This window comes from Erinaceus europaeus, chromosome 10 (genome assembly GCF_950295315.1).
Source record: "Erinaceus europaeus chromosome 10, mEriEur2.1, whole genome shotgun sequence".
NCBI lineage: Eukaryota > Metazoa > Chordata > Mammalia > Eulipotyphla > Erinaceidae > Erinaceus > Erinaceus europaeus.
Window position 1 is genome coordinate 10,606,596 of NC_080171.1, and position 22,416 is coordinate 10,629,011.

The 22,416-nt window shown below is 40.6% G+C and overlaps 1 protein-coding gene across 4 annotated transcripts in view; it reads right to left on the minus strand.

The window, feature by feature from the left end:
* Positions 1-22,416, minus strand: part of PLPPR1 (phospholipid phosphatase related 1) — a 287,997-nt gene that overhangs the window by 124,838 nt on the left and 140,743 nt on the right. For all 4 annotated transcript variants that reach the window (XM_060199088.1, XM_060199087.1, XM_060199085.1 and 1 more), the window contains exon 3: positions 9,943-10,050. In XM_060199088.1, the coding sequence (XP_060055071.1) occupies positions 9,943-10,005 (63 nt within the window). In that variant the 5' untranslated portion in view covers positions 10,006-10,050. The remainder of the gene's footprint in view (positions 1-9,942; positions 10,051-22,416) is intronic.

Sequence of the window (22,416 nt, forward strand, 5' to 3'; positions counted from 1 at the left end):
TCTGAAAGACATCTTCAGAGCCCAGGATATAGTTCACCTGGGAAAGTGCCCACTTTATGGTGCATGAGGGCCCTGGCACCACACGAGAGTGCCATGCATGGCAGGTGATTCTCCTCTCTCTGGCTCTCCCATCCTCTCTGCTTTTCTCTATTTTCAGAGGAACACAAAGAGCCAGACTCGACTAGGGAAATCAGGCATGAAGACCCAGCACGCCAAAACTAAGTGAGCAAACAAGCCTCTACAAACACTGTCTTTGTAATTTATTTTTATTTATCATTATGATTATTTATTTTTAGGACCTGTGAGGTTTCTGCAAATGTGATTTCCCCCCATTGTCACTTTTCTTTCTTTCTTTTTCTTTCTTTCTCTTCCTTTCTTTATTTCTCTCCTCCATTTGTTCTCATCTGTACTTTTCCTTTTTTTTTTTTTTTTTTTTTGCGCTCTCAGGCAGATGTTGAAAAACAAGATCAGAAGAGAAAACACAAGTAGAACTTGAACTGGAATTGGCGTATTGCACCAAAGTAAAAGACTCTGGGGTGGGTGGGTGGGGAGAATACAGGTCCAAGAAGGATGACAGAGGACCTAGTGGGGGTTGTATTGAGATATGGAAAACTGGGAAATGTTATGCATGTACAAACTATTGTATTTACTGTCGAACATAAAAAATTAATTCCTCAATAAATTAAAAAAGAAAATTCTGTAATATCCTATATGCAAAAAAAAAAAAGAATGATGATGCAGACACTCTCATGCCTGAGGCTCTGAAATCCCAGGATCAATACCCACACCACCAGATCAGTGATGTAATTGTTTTTTTAATCTAGAAGTGAAATGAATCAAAAGAATACTGAAAATAAGATCCATAATTGGATAAACTGATGACACAGTGGGGACCAAGATGGGAGCAGAGAAGGGTACATGTTAGGCCGGGATAGATAGCATAATGGTTATGCAGAGAGACTCTCATTTCCTGAGGCTCCCAAGTCCCAAGTTCAATCCCCCCCTGCCCCCCGCACAAGTTTTAGCCAGAGCTGAACAACGGTCTGTTAACAAAAAATGTCAACCTCAGTAGCCTGATTTGAGCTTTAATGTCTAGGTGATGTGAATAGGACATGAAAGCTTGAACAGGAACACTGCATATAAGTCAGAGTTCCTGTAAGCTTGCCTTTAACTTCAGAGCAAATGTTCTGTATAAACTCACCTACTGGCAAAAGAAACCTGCCAGGAAAGAGCAGTCTCACTAGATATGCAGGTCTGACTTCTGAATATGGAATCTTAGACTAGGAGAAACGATGAGTACGAAGATCCCTTCAAAGATATTCTTTGATTGTCCATATGAATTCACCAGAAGCAAGCTCTTCTACAGATGATCTTAAACATAATACAAATAAAAAGCAAACAACCCACTATGAGCTAGAGAGAGAAGATGCAACACACACATATAGGAAGATTAGAAATACCAATAATTTCAGATAACAGAGCAGTATGAGAGAGTATAAAAGAAATTATGTACACGGGATGTCTGTACTGTGAAAAACGTTCCAAAAAGGTTATTAAGAGACAAAGCAAATGCTGGGAATACTGTGAGAACCATCGTAAGTGTGGTGACACTTTTACCATTGAAAAATGGGGAACTGAGGAAACGAATCTCCCTGTCAGACTCTCTCTTGCTGAGGTTGAGCTGGGGAGAGGTACGGACTTCAGTTTTTTGCTTCCCTGTCAGTTACTCCCTGTCTTTAGAGACCCTGCATTTTTCTGCCTCCAGGGGCTCAGCATTCCTTAAAATATTTAGCCAGCTCCCCTGCCTCACCCTGCATTCCTTGATACAATGGCCGCTCCCTTATTATCTACATATCCATGTTCTGCTTTGCCTAACAAATGACTTAAGGTCTCCACCCTATTTCCCCACCCATATTCTTTTCCTACCCTCAAGACCCTCCCTGCCTGCAGGGTATTGTTAATCCTACCAGTTAAACCCCTCGCAACAGTTGCTAAGGAAATTCCTACCTATCCCAGTCCCTTTTACCTTTCTCCGCCCCTTTCCTAACCATGTATGGTATTGGCAAGCCACTTCTGTTTCTGACTTGTCACTTCCATTTTCCAGCCTTTAAAAGCTTGGGTGCGGGAATAAAAAGATATTTGAGCACCTCACCACCACCAGCTTGGTTCCTGGGTCATCTCTCTCACATCGCTGACTGTGTTTGAAGAGGCACCCCCACACTAGCCCGACAAATATAGAAAAAAAATGAAAAGATCCTGTAAACACCAAATAGATGTTTCAGAAAAAGAGAAAGAATGAATGGGAATATTTGAAGAAGTCATCCCTTGAAAGTTTTATATAATTGTTGCCAATGTAATTTTTTTCATAATCCAGATACAAAACAAGTCTTAGTCTACATACATTTATGCTTAGTTGTATTATATTGAAACTGCAGAACAACAAAGAAAGAAAAACATAAAGGCAAAATTGAATTACCTAAATCACATATGAAAAACAGTAACAAGAAAATTTTCACAGTGATGATAAAGGCAGGGGCACTGAACAAGTAAGGCGACAATAATGTGAAAGTTCTGAGAGTGGAAAATAAAGTTTTCAATCCAGAATTCAATGTCAAAATAACTAAGTGACCATTCCAGGTTATGATATAAACACTTAAGATGAATATTAGACATGTTCATGTCTCACTAAACTTTTGCTGAAAGTATTCCTAAACAGAAAGTCCATGAGTAAATTAAACCCTGAGAACATTAGAGGAATAAAAAAAATGCAGCAGAAATCAAAGAAGCAGGTGAATATTAGAGTAAATTAAGGAAAAAACTCTGATATACCAGTGTAAATTTTGAGGAAGATATTATTACTAATGACAGTCAAGGTATCAAAGTGAACTAAGGAAACTCGTTGACTGAGAGAAGTACTAACCTGTCCATAAACTCAACTTATTTGTTTATATGCTTAAAATTGAATAGAAGGTTTTGAAGGTTAATCTATAATTGACAATGGAAAGTAAGAGTAAAATGAATTAAGTAAGCTATTCTAGATGTCAAAGAATCAAAAAGGAAATGAATGAAATTATCATCTAATACTGAAAAACTTGTCATATGCCCTTTCACGTAAGGGTGTCCTCTACCACTCTTTTTGCTCACTATTATGCAGCAATCTTTTTTTTTTCCTTCTAATTTATTATTATTTTTTTAAATATCCACCAGGTTGGTACTGACACTACAAATCTACCACTGCCAGTAGTGGAATTTTTTTTCCTTTCTTCTCTTCTCCTTTCCTCCACCTGCCCCCCCTTCTATCCTATTGAATAAGACTGAGAGAAACTGAGAGGGGAGGGGCAGAGAGAGAAAGAGAGAGAGAGCAGCTTCACAGCTCCTGAAGCCCCAGCCCCACACCTGAAGGGCAGGAGTGGGGGTTGGAACCTGGGTCCTTTAGCATAATAATGTGCATTCTTTTAAAAAAAGTTTTTATATTTATTTACTTATTTTCCCTTTTGTTGCCCTTGTTGTTTTTCATTGTTGTAGTAGTTATTATTATTGCTGCTGTTATTGATGTCGTCCTTGTTAGATAGGACAGAGAGAAATGGAGAGAGGAGGGGAAGACACAGAGGGGGAGAGAAAGACAGACACCTGCAGACCTGCTTCACCACCTGTGAAGCGACTGCCTTGTAGGTGGGGAGCAGGGGGCTCGAACCAGGATCCTTAAGCTGGTCCTTGCACTTTGTTACTGCTGGACTCCCATAAAGCTCATTCTTAACCAGGTGTTACTTCCCCACGCCTCAAGCAGCAATCTTTTCAAATTTAGGGAGCACCGCCTTAAAAGATTATTTAAATGTTAGGGATAAGTTTTCCCACTTCTTCAAAATATATACTGTCACAGTTTGCCAACCACCTAAGTTACACTGGCATGCTTAACAACAATGAAAATGATAATATTTGTTTTTGTAAATTTTTTATCTTTATTTATTTATTGGCTAGAGACAGAGATCGAGAGGGAAGGAGATGATAGACATGGAGAGAGACAGAGAGATACCTGCAACAGTATTTCACCACTTGCAAAGCTTTCCCCCTGTAGGTAGCGACTGGGGGCTCAAACAAGCATCATTGGGCACTGTAACATGTGGTACACTGTAACATGTGTTATGACCACCTGGCCTCTAAATGATAATATTTGTAAAGAAGAAACAAATCTACTACTAGCAGATGATATGACTAACAAAGATGATCTTATGAAATAGACAGAGTCACTCATCAAGCCAATAGACTTCTCCAAAATTTCTTCAAAGAAATTGATCTACAATTACCAATATTGTTTCTTTAATATAGATAGTAGAAAGAAAAAAAATAAGCTAGTGAATATCATTGTCCCTCAGCAATTCCACCATTTGGTGTTCATTCATTCATGTACACATGTACATACAGATAAGGATACTTTTCTACAAAAAAAAAAAAAGCAATAATTAAAAAATCTTGGACTGAATGAGGCAGAGCTGTGGCACTGCACAAAAGCAAAAGATACCGGGAAGGAATGGTATAGAAGGCAGGCAGAGAGAGCTTTGGGGCCCTGTTCATGATGATGGAAAAGGACCCGAGTTGGGGGGAGAAAGTGTCCTATAAAGACTTTTCTTGGGGAGATGGGAAATTGTACTGATATGGTAACCACCCCCAATAAACATGATTTTTTTTTTCCTCCAGGGTTATTGCTGGGCTCGGTGCCTGCACCATGAATCCACTGCTCCTGGAGGCCATTTTTCCCCCTTTTTGTTGCCCTAGTTGTTGCAGCCTCGTTGCGGTCATTATTGCCATTGTTGACGTTGCTTTGTTGTTGGATAGGACAGAGAGAAATGGAGAGAGGAGGGGAAGACAGAGAGAGAGGGGAGAGAAAGATAGGCACATGCAGACCTGCTTCACCGCCCCTGAAGCGACTCCCCTGCAGGTGGGGAGCGGAGGGCTCGAACCAGGATCCTTACGCCGGTCCCTGCGCTTTGCGCCACATGCGCTTAACCCACTGCGCCACTGCCCGACTCCCAATAAACATGATTTTTAAAAATGCAATAATACATTTCCAGTGAACGAATCTCAGAAATGCATCACTGAGTGAAAAGACAAGTCGTAAAAAGAAAATTCAGAGTGGTAGTATTCCTTGTGTAAAATATCCCTAAAATATTATTTACGAATATACACACATGTGAAAATAAGCAGAATGATTATGCAAGGGAATTAAATGTTTAAATTAATACGGAAAGTTACTTTTGGGTCCAGGTAATAGAAATTCAGTCATATCTAGAATACTTCATTCTCCTTGTAAAAGAAACATTTGTGGTACATTTGGGTACATTTGACACTCTTTTTTTTTTTTCTCTCTATTTCTCTTTTCTTTTCTTTTTAAAGATACAGACAGATAAGTAAAGAAAGTGGAAATAGACCATAAGACAAACCTTCCCTTAGTGAGGTAGGGGCTGAGCTTGAACCTGGGGCACATGGCAAAAAAACTTATGAGTTATTTCACTGGCCCTACATGTGACCTTGGGTATTTTGTTATTTCATTCGAATTCCTTCATGATTAAAATCTAGTAGTTAAAAGATATCCATTAATGAAATTCACAAACAACCAAGTTCATCATGACTACTTTTTCCATTATTTCTACTATATTGCCTGGAATAATGTAGGTGTTTGGTATATAAACATATGGGAATCTTTGAGATTAATCTCCTTCCCTCACTCTCCTTTTTTTAAAATAAAGATAAAACTCCTTCACTGTTTTATTTTATTTATTTTAATTAGAGAGATACAGAGACCAGAACACTGCTCAGCTCTGGCTTATGTTGGTGCAAGGTAGGCAAGACATTTGCATAACCATTATGCTATCGCTCCAGCCCCCCCTTCCCTCTCAATTTCTGCTTTATTCTATGTCACTTCTTCTTTCTTCTCTTCTACCTACTTCTCCGAAAAGTCAATGATCTACAACTTCCAAATAAGATAAAAGTGACCATACAGCAAGAAAAAGAATGAAAAGAAAGATTTTAAAATCTTTCCTCTACCAGATCTTTAAACTTATATTTATGGTCATGTCCGGTTAAGGCACAGGAAAGCTGATTTATGGTTCTTGTTAATCTGCTTACCAATCAAGCTCACTGTTCATGTGTTAGCAGGTTGAAAATTCTTCAGAGATATAGCTTCCAGAAATAAACTAAACCTCTTTTGGGTTTCGTGTTTGTTTGATTTTTAAGAAAATTTAAATAAAATTGCTACTGGGAAGATAAAGATGACGACAGGGGAGTCAGGTGGTAGCACACCAGGTTAAGTGCACATGACACAAAGCACAAGGACCGGCATAAGGATCCCGGTTTGAGCCCCCGGCTCCCTACCTACAGGGGAGTCGCTTCACAGGCGGTGAAGCAGGTCTGCAGGTGTCTATCTTTCTCTCCTGCCTTTCTGCCTTCCCTTCCTCTCTCCATTTCTCTCTGTCCTATCCAACAATGATGACATCAACAACAACAATAATAACTACAACAACAATGAAAAACAACAATGGCAACAAAAAGGGAAAATAAATACATATAAAAAATTTTTAAAAAGATGATGACAGATGACTTATTTCTCAAGTATCCCCAGCCTACTTTAAAAATGTATTTTTTCTTATAACAAAAGAGAAAACATTTTTACCATTCAAAACTGTAATATTATGATAATATTATTGCCTCCCTCCCTGTATGTGTAGGAGTAGATAAGACTTTCTTTTCCTTTATTACAATTTCAATAAGAACAATGATAACTCAAGTCCACAATATATATATACTGTCTATTGTCTGAAGAGTTAAATGGACTTTGCACTGGAAGTTTAAGAATATTGCGGATAATTATCTATGCAGAGATATGAAGGTTTTTTTTTAACTTTTAAAAAAAATTATGTTTATTTATTGGATAGAGACAGCCAGAAATTGAGAGTAGGGGCGATAGAGAGACAGAGAGATACCTGCAGCCCTGCTTCACCACTCACAAAGCTTTCTCACTGCAGGTGGGGACCAGGGGTTTGAACCTGGGTCCTCGCACACTGTAACATGTGCTCTCAACCAGGTGCACCACCAACTACTCGGCCCCGAGTTATAAGTTTTTTTTTTGTCCTATACGTATCCTCAATGACATTGATGCCTCTGGCCCAACCCAATATAGTGTTACCTCCTGGTTCTTCAATAAAAACAAGGTTTGCAAACAAACAAACACCAAAACCAAATCATCACTGACAATTGTTCAAATAGACAACTAAAGCATATCTAGAAAGTACAACTCAAGCTCTATCATGTATACAAACATTGGGGTGACAATCAGAAAGCTCTAAATTATCCAACAGATTTTTTTTAATATTTATTTTATTTATTTATTCCCTTTTGTTGCCCTTGTTGTTTTATTGTTGTAGTTATTATTGTTGTTGTCGTTGTTGGATAGGACAGAGAGAAATGGAGAGAGGAGGGGAGGACAGAGAGGAGGAGAGAAAGATAGACACCTGCAGACCTGCTTCACCGCCTGTGAAGCGACTCCCCTGCAGGTGGGGAGCCGGGGTTGGAACCGGGATCCTTATGCCGGTCCTTGTGCTTTGCGCCACCTGCGCTTAACCCGCTGCGCTACAGCCCGACTCCCTATCCAACAGATTTTTAAAAAAATATGAAAATATTTGTTGCATTGATTCACAGCTGGTGTTCAAACAACTTAAAGACTGGAAATATGTTTTTTTTTTTTTTTTTTGCTAATATACGTATTGATTTAATCCAAGCTACATGGGTCATAAAACAAAGATTTATATTCATGCAAGTTCCACTCATCCTTAGGCAAAAAGACACTATGACTTGAGAGCAAGCTACAGTTGACCATTGCAACACAGAGGTAATTACCCAGACTGGGCACTCTACCAACTTTTTTATCATATATTATTTAATTTATTTACTGGTATCTTAGGGGTCTTATGCATATGCAATTCCAACACTCTGGACTGGTCTTTCTCATTCATTTTATTTAAGACAGAGAGTTGAAAGACAGAGAGGAGGAAGAGGGGTATCACAGTACCATTCTCTGTGGTCTGTGGGGCCTCCCTTGTGTTGTCCATTGTGTTCCCATGTGGCATAGGGGCTCAAACCCAGTACCACACACATGGTCAGCTAGGTGTTCTATTGGGTTAGCTCCTACAGATGTTAAGCATAGCCATTAAGAATAAACAGCCCACTAACATGGTCCAGGAGGTGGTGCAGTGGATAAAGCACTGAACTCTCAACCATGAGGTCCTGAGTTCAATCCCTGGCAGCACACGTACCAGAGTGATGTCTAGTTCTTTTTCTTTCTCCTCCTATCTCTCTCATAAATAAAATCTTTAAAACAAACAAAACAATAACAGCAGCAACAACAAAACAACCCACTAGCTTCCTTATCACTTTGAGAAGGGAGAAACAGTATCTCTTGCAAGTCAAGATAATTTAGAGATAACCTAAAGTTATAGGCTTTTTTGTTTATACTTGTAAATTTTTGTGTGTCACATGATTCTAAATCTCATGTCTTGTTTCTTCTATAACACACATTATAGAGAAGAAAGAAGTATGGAATAGTAAATGGTGTTTATTTTTAATTCTTTATTTATTTTGGATAGAGACAGATATCAAGAAGGAAGGGGGAGGGAGACAGAGAGAGACTTGAAGCCCTGCTCCATTCACCACTTGTGAAGTTTCCTCTTGCAGGTGGGGAATGGGGACTTCAACCTGCATCCTAGCACATGGTGACATGTATGCTCAACTAGTTGTTCTGTCACCCAGCTCAGTATGAGATGTTTAACCAAAAAGATTGTGGGAAAAAATCATTAGTCCATATAAACTTAGAATAACTGAGCAAAAGTCATTCATGACCAAAAAACATCATATAAGTTTTCAATACACACTACATAAGAATGTTCAGCAGAGATTGTCAACACAAAGGCTCAATTTCTTTGAGAGTTAAAGCAAACGACTATCACCTAACATTCTCTTTAACTGCGAGCTTGTTATTATGAAAATAGGCTACTGATTTAAGCTTCTAATTAACTCGCTTTGTTCATATTTAATAATATATCCAAATCACCACTGAAAAAGAGAGAAACAAAAACCAAAGTATTTTATAAACCTCTATGTTCTATGGTTTGTAAAAGAAACAATTGGAATAATTTCATTAGCTCTTTAAAAAAATTTTTTTTGCCTCCAGGGTTATCTCTGGGGCTCAGTGCCTGCACTATGAATCCACTGCTCCTGGAGGCCATTTTTCCCATTTTGTTGCCCTTGTTGTTGTTGTTATTGGTATTGTTGTCATTGCTGCCATTGTTGTTGTATAGGACAGAGAGAAATTGAGAGAGGAGGGAAAGACAGAGACACCTGCAGACATATTTCACCACCCGTGAAGAGACCCCCCCCCACAGGTGGAGACCTGGGGGCTTGAACCAGGATCTTGAGCCAGTCCTTGTGCTTTGCACCATATGCACTTAACCCAATGTGCTACTACCTGGCCTCCTCATTACGTCTTTACCGACATTCATGTCATCAAAAACTCACAATCGGGGAGTCGGGCTGTAGCGCAGCGGGTTAAGCGCAGGTGGCGCAAAGCACAAGGACCGGCATAAGGATCCCGGTTCGAACCCCGGCTCCCCACCTGCAGGGGAGTCACTTCACAGGCGGTGAAGCAGGTCTGCAGGTGTCTATCTTTCTCTCCTCCTCTCTGTCTTCCCCTCCCCTCTCCATTTCTCTCTGTCCTATCCAACAACGACGACAACAATAAAACAACAAGGGCAACAAAAGGGAATAAATAAATAAAATAAAAAAAAAACTCACAATCATAAGGTTAAATAATTGTACAAAGCATTTCCAACCCTTAGCATAAAATTTTTACCATTATTCTAATTTGTCCACAAAGGTAAAAAGAGATGTACATACCTCTACAAATATAAAACATGGGATGATGGAGTAACTTCGCCGAGTGTTGTTGCCTACAGCCATTTCTTAAACCATATAGCAAGATGGTTCTGTTTACGACTGTCCAAGCTGAAACAGAAATAGGTAGCACAGTGTGAGAACCACATATTAGACACTCCTGAGAGACTGACATAAAAATACCCACTAGGGCTCCTAAGCTGAATATGGGCCCCAGATCAGATCAAATCAATGGGGTTTATAGTCAACAATATTTTACACTTTGCCCATATTTGGGAGCTACTCTCTTCCCTGATGCAGCTTTCTAGCCCTTTTTTCTAGCCATGACATCATCTCCCCCAGACAATAACTTGGATCCACCTACATATCAAATTTCAGGCTCAGATAAAAAGAAAAAAAAAGAAAAAGAAAAACTAGTATAGTCATGGGCCCTTTGGAATATAACTAAAACAGGCTTCCTAGCTATCTATAAAACAGAGACCCCAAAATCTTCATCTGCACTATTCCAACCTTTAGGTTCATGATTAGTCAACATTTTTTTTGGCTTTATATGTTGTCTTCTTTCAGCCACCAGGTTCCAGACACTAACAGGATGCCAACCGGACTTCCCTGGACACGACCAATGTGTCCTGGAACCCAGCTTCCCCAAAGCCCCACCCTACTAGGAAAAGAGATAGATAAGCTGGGAGTATGAATCAACCTGCCAATGCCCATGTTCAGCGGGGAAGCAATTACAGAAGCCAGGGACTTTTGCACCCATAATGTCCCTGGGTCCATACTCCCAGAGGGATAAAGAATAGGAAAGCTATCAGGAGAAGGGATGGGATATGGAGTTCTGGTGGTGGGAATTGTGTGGAGTTGTACCTCTCTTATCCTATGGCTTTTGTCAGTGTTTCCTTTTTATAAATAAAAATTTAAAAAAATAAGCAGAAGCAAGGCAAAAAAAAAAAAGGTATTCTCTAAGTAATCTCAAGAATCCTGCACTCTAATATCCATTAGTTTAAAACACTATTTCTCCACCTACCCATGACTTGACATTGTGAACTGGATAAATCTTTGTGAGAGGCTATTTTGAGCACTAATAGACATTTCATACATCTTGGCATCAACCAATAAAATAGCAATAATACTAATCCCTTCCTCCCAAGTTAGAACAACAGAAAATGTCTCCAGACATTATCAGATACCCTCTTCAAGGAAGGAAGTACAGACAGACAGGACAGTGAAGTTCCCTTTGAGACTTTCACACAGCAACTAATGGGAAGAAAACTCAAGGCTTTGGGGAGAAATCTCCTAAAAGGATTAGAACAAACCATCATCATCAGGACTCACACAAGTCCAAGAATAGAAACCCAAATCAAGACATTCATAATTCATCAGATGGCAGGTAGAGACTTCAGTATTCATTACTTAGTAATCACATCGTACCCTGTGTCAGGTGGATGGAGGTAAATAGTTAATTATACCCACAGATTTGTTTCAACAGGTGCTAATCTCTGCCTTGATGCAACTTTCTAGCCCTTTTCTCTACTCTGACACTATTTTCTCAGACAGTATTTTTATCCAACTTCATCCTAGCTATCAAACTCAAGCAAAAAGTACCATAGTCGTGGGCCCCTAGAAACATGCCTAATGTGGACTCCCTAGCTTTCTTCCACCCTAAAATCCCTAATCTCACCAACTCTGTTCCTACTTTTTGGTTCCTGTTAATTAACCATTTTATCTTGCTTTATGTCCTGCCACCTTCCAGACACCAAGTTGCAGACACTACAATGATTCCATCCTGACTTCCCTGGGCAGAGGACCTCACCAATGAGTCAAGGAACCTCATCTCTCCAGAGCCCTACCCTACAAGGATAAAACAGAAACAGGCTGGGGGTATGGATTGATCTGCCAATGCCCATGTCCAGAGGAGAAGCAATCACAGAAGCCAGAACTCCTACATTCTGCACCCCAAAAACTATTTTGATCCAGACTCCCAGTGGGGAGAAGTGATAGGAAGAAGAGGATAAAGGGGCTCTGAAATCCAGCTCCATCAGAGCCCTCTGAGAGAGGAGGAAAAGGGAAGGGACATTTGGATGTAGTAGTATGGTCATGAGTGGGTTGGAAGGGAAGAGAGGACTGGACATGGAAGAAAAAGGGGCAATTATGTACAAATCTAGACCAATAGTTGTAGAGATGACAGTTAATGCATGTCTAAAACCTTGGGAGAACCATGGTGGTTTATAAGGGAAAGATCAGGGATTCAGAACTCTGGTGGTGAGGACAGTGTGGAATAATACCCCTGCTGATATGTAATTTTGTACATCAATATTAAATCACTAATAAAAGTTAAAAAGAAAAGAACCACATCATTAAAACTTTTCTCATACAGCCACCACACGTTACACTGAGAAGTAATCTTTGGAGAGTGATTTTTTTTTCTCTCTGATTTGTCTGTTACCCAAAACTGTGTATTTATTGAGAGCCCAGGTTTTGGAGGTGGAAAGCTTTTCCCTATGATAGTGATTCATAGCCAAGCTCATGCCAAAAGCATTTCTGACATGAGTTTTACAAGACTTAGCATGGCTAAGCTTTATACAAATGACTTAAAATCCCAATGGTTTGAGATGTAAATTACATTATGTGTATGAAGGGTGAAATGGGGCTTATTTCTATATGATCAAAATCTTAGTTGGAGGTAAAGCGGGCTGGAGTACAAAAATAATTGAAAGGTAAGGGAAAAAATGAAGCAGGAAATTTACATTTCATTTTGTTCTCCAGTGTTCAGTGAATCACAGTGTCTAAATCCAGCTCAGCTTTATCACGCATTGAACAGGAATTAACTTCCTTGGTGGTACCAAATTACCTTTCCCTGTTCTGGGTCATTTCTAGTTAGTGCATTATTTCCAATCAAGATCACAGTTTGTGTTTAATATCCCAAAGCTGGAAAAATAAACTATTTCTGCTTTTTAAATCAACAAAAGATGCCCATGTCCAGTGGAGAAGCAATTATTGAAGCCAGAACTTCTACTTTCTGCACCCAAAAAATAATTTTGGTCCATACACCCAGAGGGGTAAGTGATAGAGGGAAATAAACCAGAGGGCTCTGTACCCCTGTTCCACCAGGACCCAAAGTGGTTGTTACTATGAATCTTGTTTTAATATCATCAGTGAAAGGGAAGCAAATCTGGAAAACACCAGAGGAAGCCAGGTGTCAGGCTAGCGCCTTGCACGAGAGATGACCCAGGAACCAAGCTCATGGTGGTGAGGCAATTCAAGTCTTTATTCATCCATGTGCCCCAGAGTCAGGTGGTAGCACACCTGGTTAAGCCACGTGGCACAAACTGCAATGGCCGGCATCCGCTTCCCAGTGCACACACTTCTTAAGGCCGGAAAATGGAAGAGGCAAGTCCCAAACGGAAGTGGCTTGACAATACCATACATGGTTAGGAAAGGGGTGGAGAAAGATGAAAGGGGGCCGGGAAAGGTAGGGACTTCCCTAGCAACTGTTGCTAGGGGTTTAACTGGTAGGATTAATAATATCCTGCAGGGAATTAGGGCGGAGAACTTAAGTCATTTGTAAGACAAAACAGAAGATTGATATGTAGATAATAAGAGGGAGGGCCATAGTATCAGTGAATGAGGGCTGGAGCAGGGGGAGCTGGCTTAATGTTTTAAGGAATGCCGGGCCCCTGGAGGCAAAAAATACAGGGTGCTTTGTGAGGCAGGGAGTCTGATAAGACAAGGCAAACCTTGGGGGGTCTCGTGTCCCTCCTCGCTCAACCTCTCAGTAGAGAGAGAGACTGACAGGATGGATGCCTAACCCTCAGGTTGACCCCTGCCAAGCTCTACCATATCCTCCCAATTTCCCTACAGCCAGGCACAGTTTCTCTTATCTGAGAGAGAAGAGGAAAAGCAGAAAGACACCTGGAAGTAGTAGTAGGTATAGGGGTGGCTTAGAAAGGAAGTGAAGGCAGGACTGTTAAAAAATGGGATATCTACCTATCTCTCTCTATATATATATATATATGTTAATCAGCCCATATCAGTGACACTGGGAGAACTACTGCAGTTTCCATTGGAGGGGATGAGGACACACAGGATTCTGGTGATGGGAACCATATGGCATTATATACCTATTATCTTACAATTTTGTAAGTTCATATTAAATCACTAATACAAATTAAATTAAGGATCTGGGTAGTGGCACACCTGGCTGAGCGCACATGTTACAATGTGCAAGGGCCAGGGTTCAAGCCCCTGGCCCCCACCTGCAGGGGGAAACTTTGCAAGTGGTGAATCTGTGCTGCAGGTGTCTCTCTGTCTCTCTCCCTCTCCCACACTCTCTCCTTCTTGATTTCTGGCTGTCTCTATCCAATAAGTAAAGCTAATAAAAAAAATAATAAAGGGTTTCCAAAAAAAAATTTAAAAAGAAAGGAGCAGGAATGAGGATATGTAGAAGTTTAAGACACTAGAACAAGAGAGGTGGGCAGTAGTGCAGCAGGTTAAGCACACATGGCGCCACATGCAAGGACCAGCGTAAGAATCCTGGTTTGAGCCCCCAGCTCCCCACCTGCAGGGGAGTCACTTCACAGGTGGTGAAGCAGGTCTGCAAGAGTCTTTCTCTCCTCCTCTCTGTCTTCCCCTCCTCTCTACATTTCTCTCTGTCCTATCCAACAATGATGACATCAGTAACAACAACAATAATAACTACAACAATAAAACAAGGGCAACAAAAGGAAATAAATAAATAAATATTTTTAAAAAAGATACTAGAACAATTCTAGCCTTGGGACATTTGTTTCATTTAAAATCTGGGCAGAGATTCAGGGAGGTGTCACACCCAGAAGAATGCACATGCTACCATGTGCGAGGACCCAGGTTCAAGTCCTGGGTACCCACTTGGGCAGGGTGGGGGGAACTTCACAAGAGGTGAAACAGTGCTGCAGACCCCTCTCTCTCCTTCCCACCCTCCCATTTCTCTCTATATAAAAAGAAGAAGAGAAAAAAAACTGCCATCTGGGAGTGGTGGAGTTGTTGCGCAGGTACTGAGCTCAAGCAATATCCTGAAGCAAAATAATAATAATAAAGATGATGATGATGATGATGATGATAACATCAGTGATGACGGCTGGGGAGAAAACCAGCAGAGTGTCGTCTGGGAGGGTCTCTGTTGGATCAGAGTTTAGGACTTGCATGCGTGAGGTTCTGGGATCAATCTTCTGCACTATTAGATGCCAGATGTTCCAGTAAATAACTATCTCTCATGAAATAAGTAAGTATAAAAAATGTACAGGCCGAGAATGTGTGCTAATGGTTCTCAACGGAAAAGCAATAAGTACAACGTTGGATATTCTCTTGCATCTGGTTCTGGTCACAAGATTTCAAATATGTTTCAAAAAGTAACTATAGTTATCAACAACCAAATTTAGAATCGTTTTATCATGTTGATTCATGTTGTAGGGCCTGTTAGATGATAAGTAATGAACCTATATCCATTCGTTGAAAAAAAAAATGCCCCTTGGTCATGTCCTAGGTGAAATTCTACTATAGTACAGTCTTTCCTAAAATGGGCTATATTTTAGAAAGGTGCCTACTAGCTATCTACAAAATGGAGACCCCCAACTCTCCATCTGCACTATTCCAGCCCTTAGGTTCATGATTAGTCAACAGTTTGTTTGGCTTTATATGTTAACTCTTATTTCAGCCACCAGGTTCCAATGCTACCATGATGCCAACTGGACTTCCCTGGGCAGATGATATCTCCAATGTGCCCTGGAGCCCCACCCCCCCAGATCCCCACCCTACTAGGAAAAGTAAGAGATAAGTTGGGAATATGGATTGACCTACCAACGCCCATGTTCAGTAGGGAAGCAATTACAGAAGCCAGACTTTCCACCTTCTGTATCCCACAATGACCCTGGGTCCATACTCCCAGAGGGATAAAGAACAGGGAAGCTATCAGGGGAGGGGACAGGATACAGAGGATCTGGTGGTGAGAACTGTATGGAGCTGTACCCCTCTTATCCTATGGTTTTTGTCAGAGTTTCCTTTTTATGAATAAAAAAAAGGAAAAAGGAAGGTGCTGGTAATCCTAATATAATGTCAGTAACACCTTTTACTAAATCATTTTGAAGACAAGCACAGAGATGGTGTAATTTTACCCATCTAATCATCACTCCTACAAGGCATTCTCAAGTACCAGTTATTGGCAAGCCACTAAAGTGTCCAACCAGCTTAGTAGTAGAGTATGAGATTCTTATTTGCAAGACTCGAGGCTTTGTGTGATGCAAAAATGAGTCCCTCGCAGGCAGTAAGTAACTTATAATCTAGGAAGAAACACAGAAAATACAGACAGAAATACAGAGTCTATTTACATCTGCTTATACCAGTGAGAGTAAATGGGAGGGATGATGCTAGACGTATCTGGACAGCTGGACACACCTCTTCAGCACAGGCTGAGGAAAAGGGAGATGGATTTCCAAGCTTTAGAATTAAAATGAACAAGGGTCCAGGCGGTGGTGTACCTGATTAAGCGCTTGTGTTACATCGTGCAAGGACCCAGGTTCAAGCCTCTGGTCCTCACATGCAGGGGAGAAGCTTCACAAATAGTGGAACAAGGTTGCAGGTGTCTCTCTGTCTCTCTCCCTTCCTATGTCCCCTTCCCATTCTCCTCTCCCATTCTCTCTGTCTCTATAAATAAATAAATAAATAAATAAATAAATAAATAAATAAAGTATTTAAAAAGAACAAATATGGGGCAGAGCAGAACATACCTCATCTATGGTATAAATTTATAACCAGTTAGGCAAATTTGACCAGCACATAGGAGACGCTACAGAAAATAACATCTAATATAGTTGAAGGATTGGGACTGGGTTGTTGAACACCAAGCTGAAAATTTTAGTTGCTATTCACTTTCTCTGACTTAAGGATGGGTGGTGATAGGTGACTGTTGCAACTAGGGAGACTTATTCAGGGTCCTATCATCTAGGTGAGAAGTAATTAGAATCCTGCAGCAGTTGGCCTCGGTGTGGTGTGGTGTTTGTATTTTCAAGATGAACCAGGCAGAGATGTACATACAACTCCCTCTCCTGACCTTTGAATTTGGGCCTCTTTGAAGTGGACTAGATCATGAAATGTAGTCTATTCTTGGAGTCAGAAGGGCCACAGAGTGCTCTTTCAGATGTTTCTCCTAAACATTGTTCCCCCCTACCTTTCCCTTTGAATTCAGTTCTGGTTCTTATTTCCAGAGCTGCAACAGATTTCTAATGATCCAAGAGGTGGGATCACTAGTTAGGTAGAGAGAAAAGAAATAAAAGACCAAGTTGATGGTGAGAGATTGTTGGAAAAGAGAAGAAACACCATGTAGATAGAATTATAAATAGCTGGTCCAGAAAAGTCAGACAGTAAGTGACTTATAATCTAGGAAGAAACACAGAAAATACAGACAGAAATAGAGTCTATTTACATCTGCTTATACCAATGAGAATAAATGGGAGGGATGATGCTAAACATATCTGGACAGCTGGACACACCTCTTCAGCACAGGCTGAGGAGAAGGGAGATGGATTTCCAAGCTTTAGAATTAAAATGAACAAGGGTTCAGGCAGTGGTGTACCTGATTCTCGGGGTGGGTGGATTCTTGGGTATTAGATGGCCCTTTACGGTCAATGCTTGCAGGGGTGCATGTCACAAGCTGTTCTGAGCAGTGGGGAGGCTGTGATACTGCTGGTCTGTCAAGCAAGGTTACATTTTCCAATTTAAAGCTAAGCTGCCCAGGAGCCAAGCTGTTTATTTCCAGAAAAGACAGGAGGAAAGCAGAGAAACAGGAAGAGAGAGAGACACACACACAAAGAGGGAGAGGGATCGATGTAACCAAATTTATCCTCATGTCAACTCTCCGGAGCAGAGTGATCTTGTTGGTATCATTAGGCCTTAGATCTTTGGACACCAAGAGAAATCACTGCCAGAAAGCCCCCCATTCCCTTTTGACATGATAACTAATTAACTCTGTTGAACCCAAGGGGGTCTTACAAGACAGGAAAAAGAAGTCGAGAATTGCCTTTCGCAATAAGAGATTTCAGACTACGCTGGCATATGCCATGTTTTGGCTGCCCTACTACACAATTGGAGAGATTCTGTTCCTGAACCAGCCTTAGACAGTTTTAAATTAATAGAATAGTGATAACAATACTCCCCACTAGTCTGCTTGGAAAACATATATATTGAGATCTTACTAGCCCTGACCAGGAACACTGTTAACTTGTCCATGCTGTGAAGATATGCTGTCCTTTTCCAAATTGCAACCCACTTAGCTTGTCACGTATTCCTAATCCTCCTTCCCCTCCGTTTTATGATATCCATACTACCTGTCCTCTACCAGAGTACATAATTATCTCTCCCCCCAGCTTCCAGAATGTATGCCACACAACTCTTCACATATCTTGTCCATTGGCTTCTCCCCAAGTGTCTTGTAGTAATTACAAGAAAGGCAAAGAATAATGTCTGAGATGTACAGTGGTGAATACAACATAGTCCAGGAGTGTCTCTCCAGAAGTAATGATATTTGAAGTTAACAGAACAAGTGGGAACTATGCTACCATCACAGGATTGACTATATAGCATATCCGAAGTTGCTGAATGAAAGAAACTTATTGTTATGCCTGAAATTTAAAACACACAGACTGGGGGTAAGGTGGTAGCACAGCGGGTTAAACACATATGGCACAAAGCATAAGAACTGGTGCAAGGATCCCAGTTCAAGCCCCCAGCTCCCCACCTGCAGGGGAGTCATTTCACAGGCAGTGAAGCAGGTCTATAGGTATCTACCTTTCTCTCCCCCTCTCTGTCTTCCTCTCCTTTCTCCATTTCTCTCTGTCCTATCCAACAACAACGACATTAATAACAACAACAATAACTACAACAACAATGAAAAACAACAAAGGCAACAAAAGGGAAAATAAATACATAAGGGGGGAGGCAGGAAAATGGCAGACTGAGAAGCCGCTAGCGGCTGAGCTCCAACCACATCTCCTGGAAACGGTAGGATTTTCTGCCTTTAGCAGGCCAGCCAATAAGGTGTCCTAGCGGTGACACCAAGGAGGTGACTATAACTTAATTTGGGTTAAGAATTAGAGTAAAGGTGGCACGGACTAGCGAGCGGCTGCTCCAGACTTCCCAGGCGGCGGCGGGCAAGGCGGGTGCACCAGCACTGTCCTCCGCCCGGGAAGGCGGCTCCTCCGCCGGTTGCAGAGTGCTGCTGGGCGGCCGGCAGAGGACCGGGAGGGAGCACTGTAGCTCGGGGGCTTTCTCTTGGGAGACTCCGGGAACCACCTCGACCCTGAGGGCGGATCCGAAGACTTCTTGACTATAGCTCTCATTGGATCAAAGGACTTGGAGCTAGCTTTCATTTTTGAGAAATCCTTTTAAAAAGTCTGGAGGGGGGGTTTCCCGGAAGATGGCAGACTGAAAAGCTGCTAGCAGCTGAGCTCCAACCACATCTCCAGGAAACGGTAGGATTTTCTGCCTTTAGCAGGACAGCCAATAAGGAGTCCTAGTGGTGACACCAGGAGGTGACTATAACTTAATTTGGGTTAAGAATTAGAGTAGGGAAAAAAGGGGGAAAAAAAAACTTTTTTTTTCTTCCTTTTAATTTTCAAGCATACCTCCTTCCCGCCCCCCCCCCAAGTAGTCCCTGGGGACCAGCTCCTAGCAGGATCCCCAACATCACCAAACAGGGTGCTTTTTTGAATTCACTGATACACATTTGGGAATTTCCTTTCACTGCTCTTTAATTAGAGCTCTTTTTCTTATCTTCTACCTTTTCTCTCTCTTGTCTCTCTCTCTCTCTCTCTCTTTTTTTTTTTACCTTGTCATACACTTCTTCCTTCTTCTTTGCCTTTCTGAATTTGTGAATTATTTTGGGGAAGAAATCTGACTCAGAGTGGACTCTCTATGTGTGTATCTCTGCTCTAGTTCACTTCCCCCTCTTGTTACCCCTAGAATATACAGTGGATAGTAGATTTGCATAACTGTCTATTCTTGCTATCCTTTCTTTCTTTTCTCTTTCCTCACTGGGATTTGGTTACGATTTTTTCACGGATTGGAGAAACTGTTTGGCTAACTGGTAAGGATTAAACTACTTCAATACTTACTTCAGTTGCTACTGTAATTCCTGAGGTTGGTGAGTGCAATTGTCATAAAGGTATTTAGTACAGTATTACTTGTACTCAAGACACAACAACTGAGGAACAACAGAGCATAAAAAAGAAACACATAAATAAAAAAAGGGTAGATCAAAAACAAATAAAACTGCTACTCCAATGAACGAAGACAAGAGCCCAGAAGAAACTACAAATCAGCCAGAAGTAACCATAGATAAGAAAAGTATGCAAGCAATAACAAACTTATTAATCACAGAAATGAAAACAACATTGGAGGAAAGGAATGGCAGTATTAGGGAAACAACAGCTGAGACCCCCAAGGAAAACACTGATTATCTTGAGGCAATTAGAGAACTGAAAGCTGAAATAGCTGTAATGAAGAAAGAAGCTGAGGCAAGGGAAAGCAGACTAACAGAAGCAGAAAACAGAATTAGTCAGACAGAGGATGAGTTAGAGAAAACGAATAAAGAGGTGAAAGAGCATAAAAACAGATTGACAGGAACTGAAAACAACAACAGAGACATATGGGATGATCTCAAAAGAAGTAACATTCGTATAATTGGCCTGCCAGAGGAAGAAAGAGAGGGAGGGGAAGCAAACATTCTACAGGAAATAATAGAAGAAAACTTCCCAGACCTGAATAACAGAAAGGATATCAAGATTCAAGAGGCCCAGAGAGTACCAAACAGAATCAACCCAGACCTGAAGACACCAAGACACATCATAGTCACAATGAGAAGAAGTAAGGATAAAGAAAGGATCCTAAAGGCTGCAAGAGAGAAACAAAAAGTCACATACAAGGGAAAATCTATAAGATTATCTGCAGACTTCTACACTAAAACACTAAAAGCCAGAAGGGAGTGGCAAGATATCTATCGAGCCTTGAATGAAAAGGGGTTTCAACCAAGGATAATATATCCTGTTAGACTTTCATTCAAACTAGATGGAGGGATCAAAACCTTCTTAGACAAACAACAGTTAAAGGAGGCAACCATCACCAAGCCGGCCCTGAAAGAGGTACTAAAAGACCTCTTATAAACAAGAACATCACTATAATACTTCCAATATATCAGAGCAAACAAATTTTTTTTTAGAACAATGGCACTACAATACATTAAATCCATAATATCAATAAATGTCAATGACTTAAACTCACCCATCAAAAGGCACAGGGTGGGGGGATGGATCAGAAAACATAACCCAACCATATGCTGCTTGCAAGAATCCCATCTGTCACAACAAGATAAACACAGACTTAAAGTGAAAGAATGGAAAACTATCATACAGGCTAACGGACCACAAAAAAGGGCAGGAACAGCCATTCTCATCTCAGACACGATAGATTTTAAATTAAATAAAGTAATAAAAGATAGGCAAGGACATTACATAATGATTAGAGGATCAATCAGCCAAGAAGACTTAACAATTATTAACATCTATGCACCCAACGAGGGACCATCTAAATACATTAAGCATCTACTGAAAGAATTTCAAAAATACATCAATAGTAATACAATAATAGTGGGAGACTTCAATACCCCACTCTCACACTTAGACAGATCAACAAAGGAGAGAACCAATAAAGATACATGAGAATTGAATGAAGAGATCGACAGACTAGACCTCTTGGACATTTTCAGACTCCTCCACCCCAAAAAACTGGAATACACCTTCTTTTCAAATCCACATAACACATACTCAAGGATAGACCACATGTTAGGCCACAAAGACAGCATCAATAAATTCAAGAGCATTGAAATCATCCCAAGTATCTTCTCAGACCACAGTGGAGTAAAACTAACATTTAACAACAAACAGAAAATTATTAAAAGACACAGAATTTGGAAACTAAACAACATGCTCCTTAAGAACCACTGGGTCAGAGACTCACTCAAGCAGGAAATTCAAATGTTCCTGGAAACTAATGAAAATGAAGACACAACCTATCAAAATATTTGGGACACAGCTAAAGCAGTACTGAGAGGGAAACTTATAGCCATACAATCACATATTAAACACCAAGAAGAAGCTCAAATGAAAGACCTTACTGCACACCTCAAGGACTTAGAGGAAGAGGAACAAAGGAACCCTAAAGCAACCAGAAGGACAGAAATCACTAAAGTTCGAGCAGAAATAAACAACATCGAAAATAAAAGAACCATACAAAAGATCAATGAAGCCAAATGTTGGTTCTTTGAAAGATTAAAAAAATTGAGAAAGCCCTAGCCAGACTCACCAAACAAAAAAGAGAGAAGACTCAAATTAATAGAATTGTAAACGATGGAGGAGATATCACAACTGACACCACAGAAATCCAGAGAATCCTGCG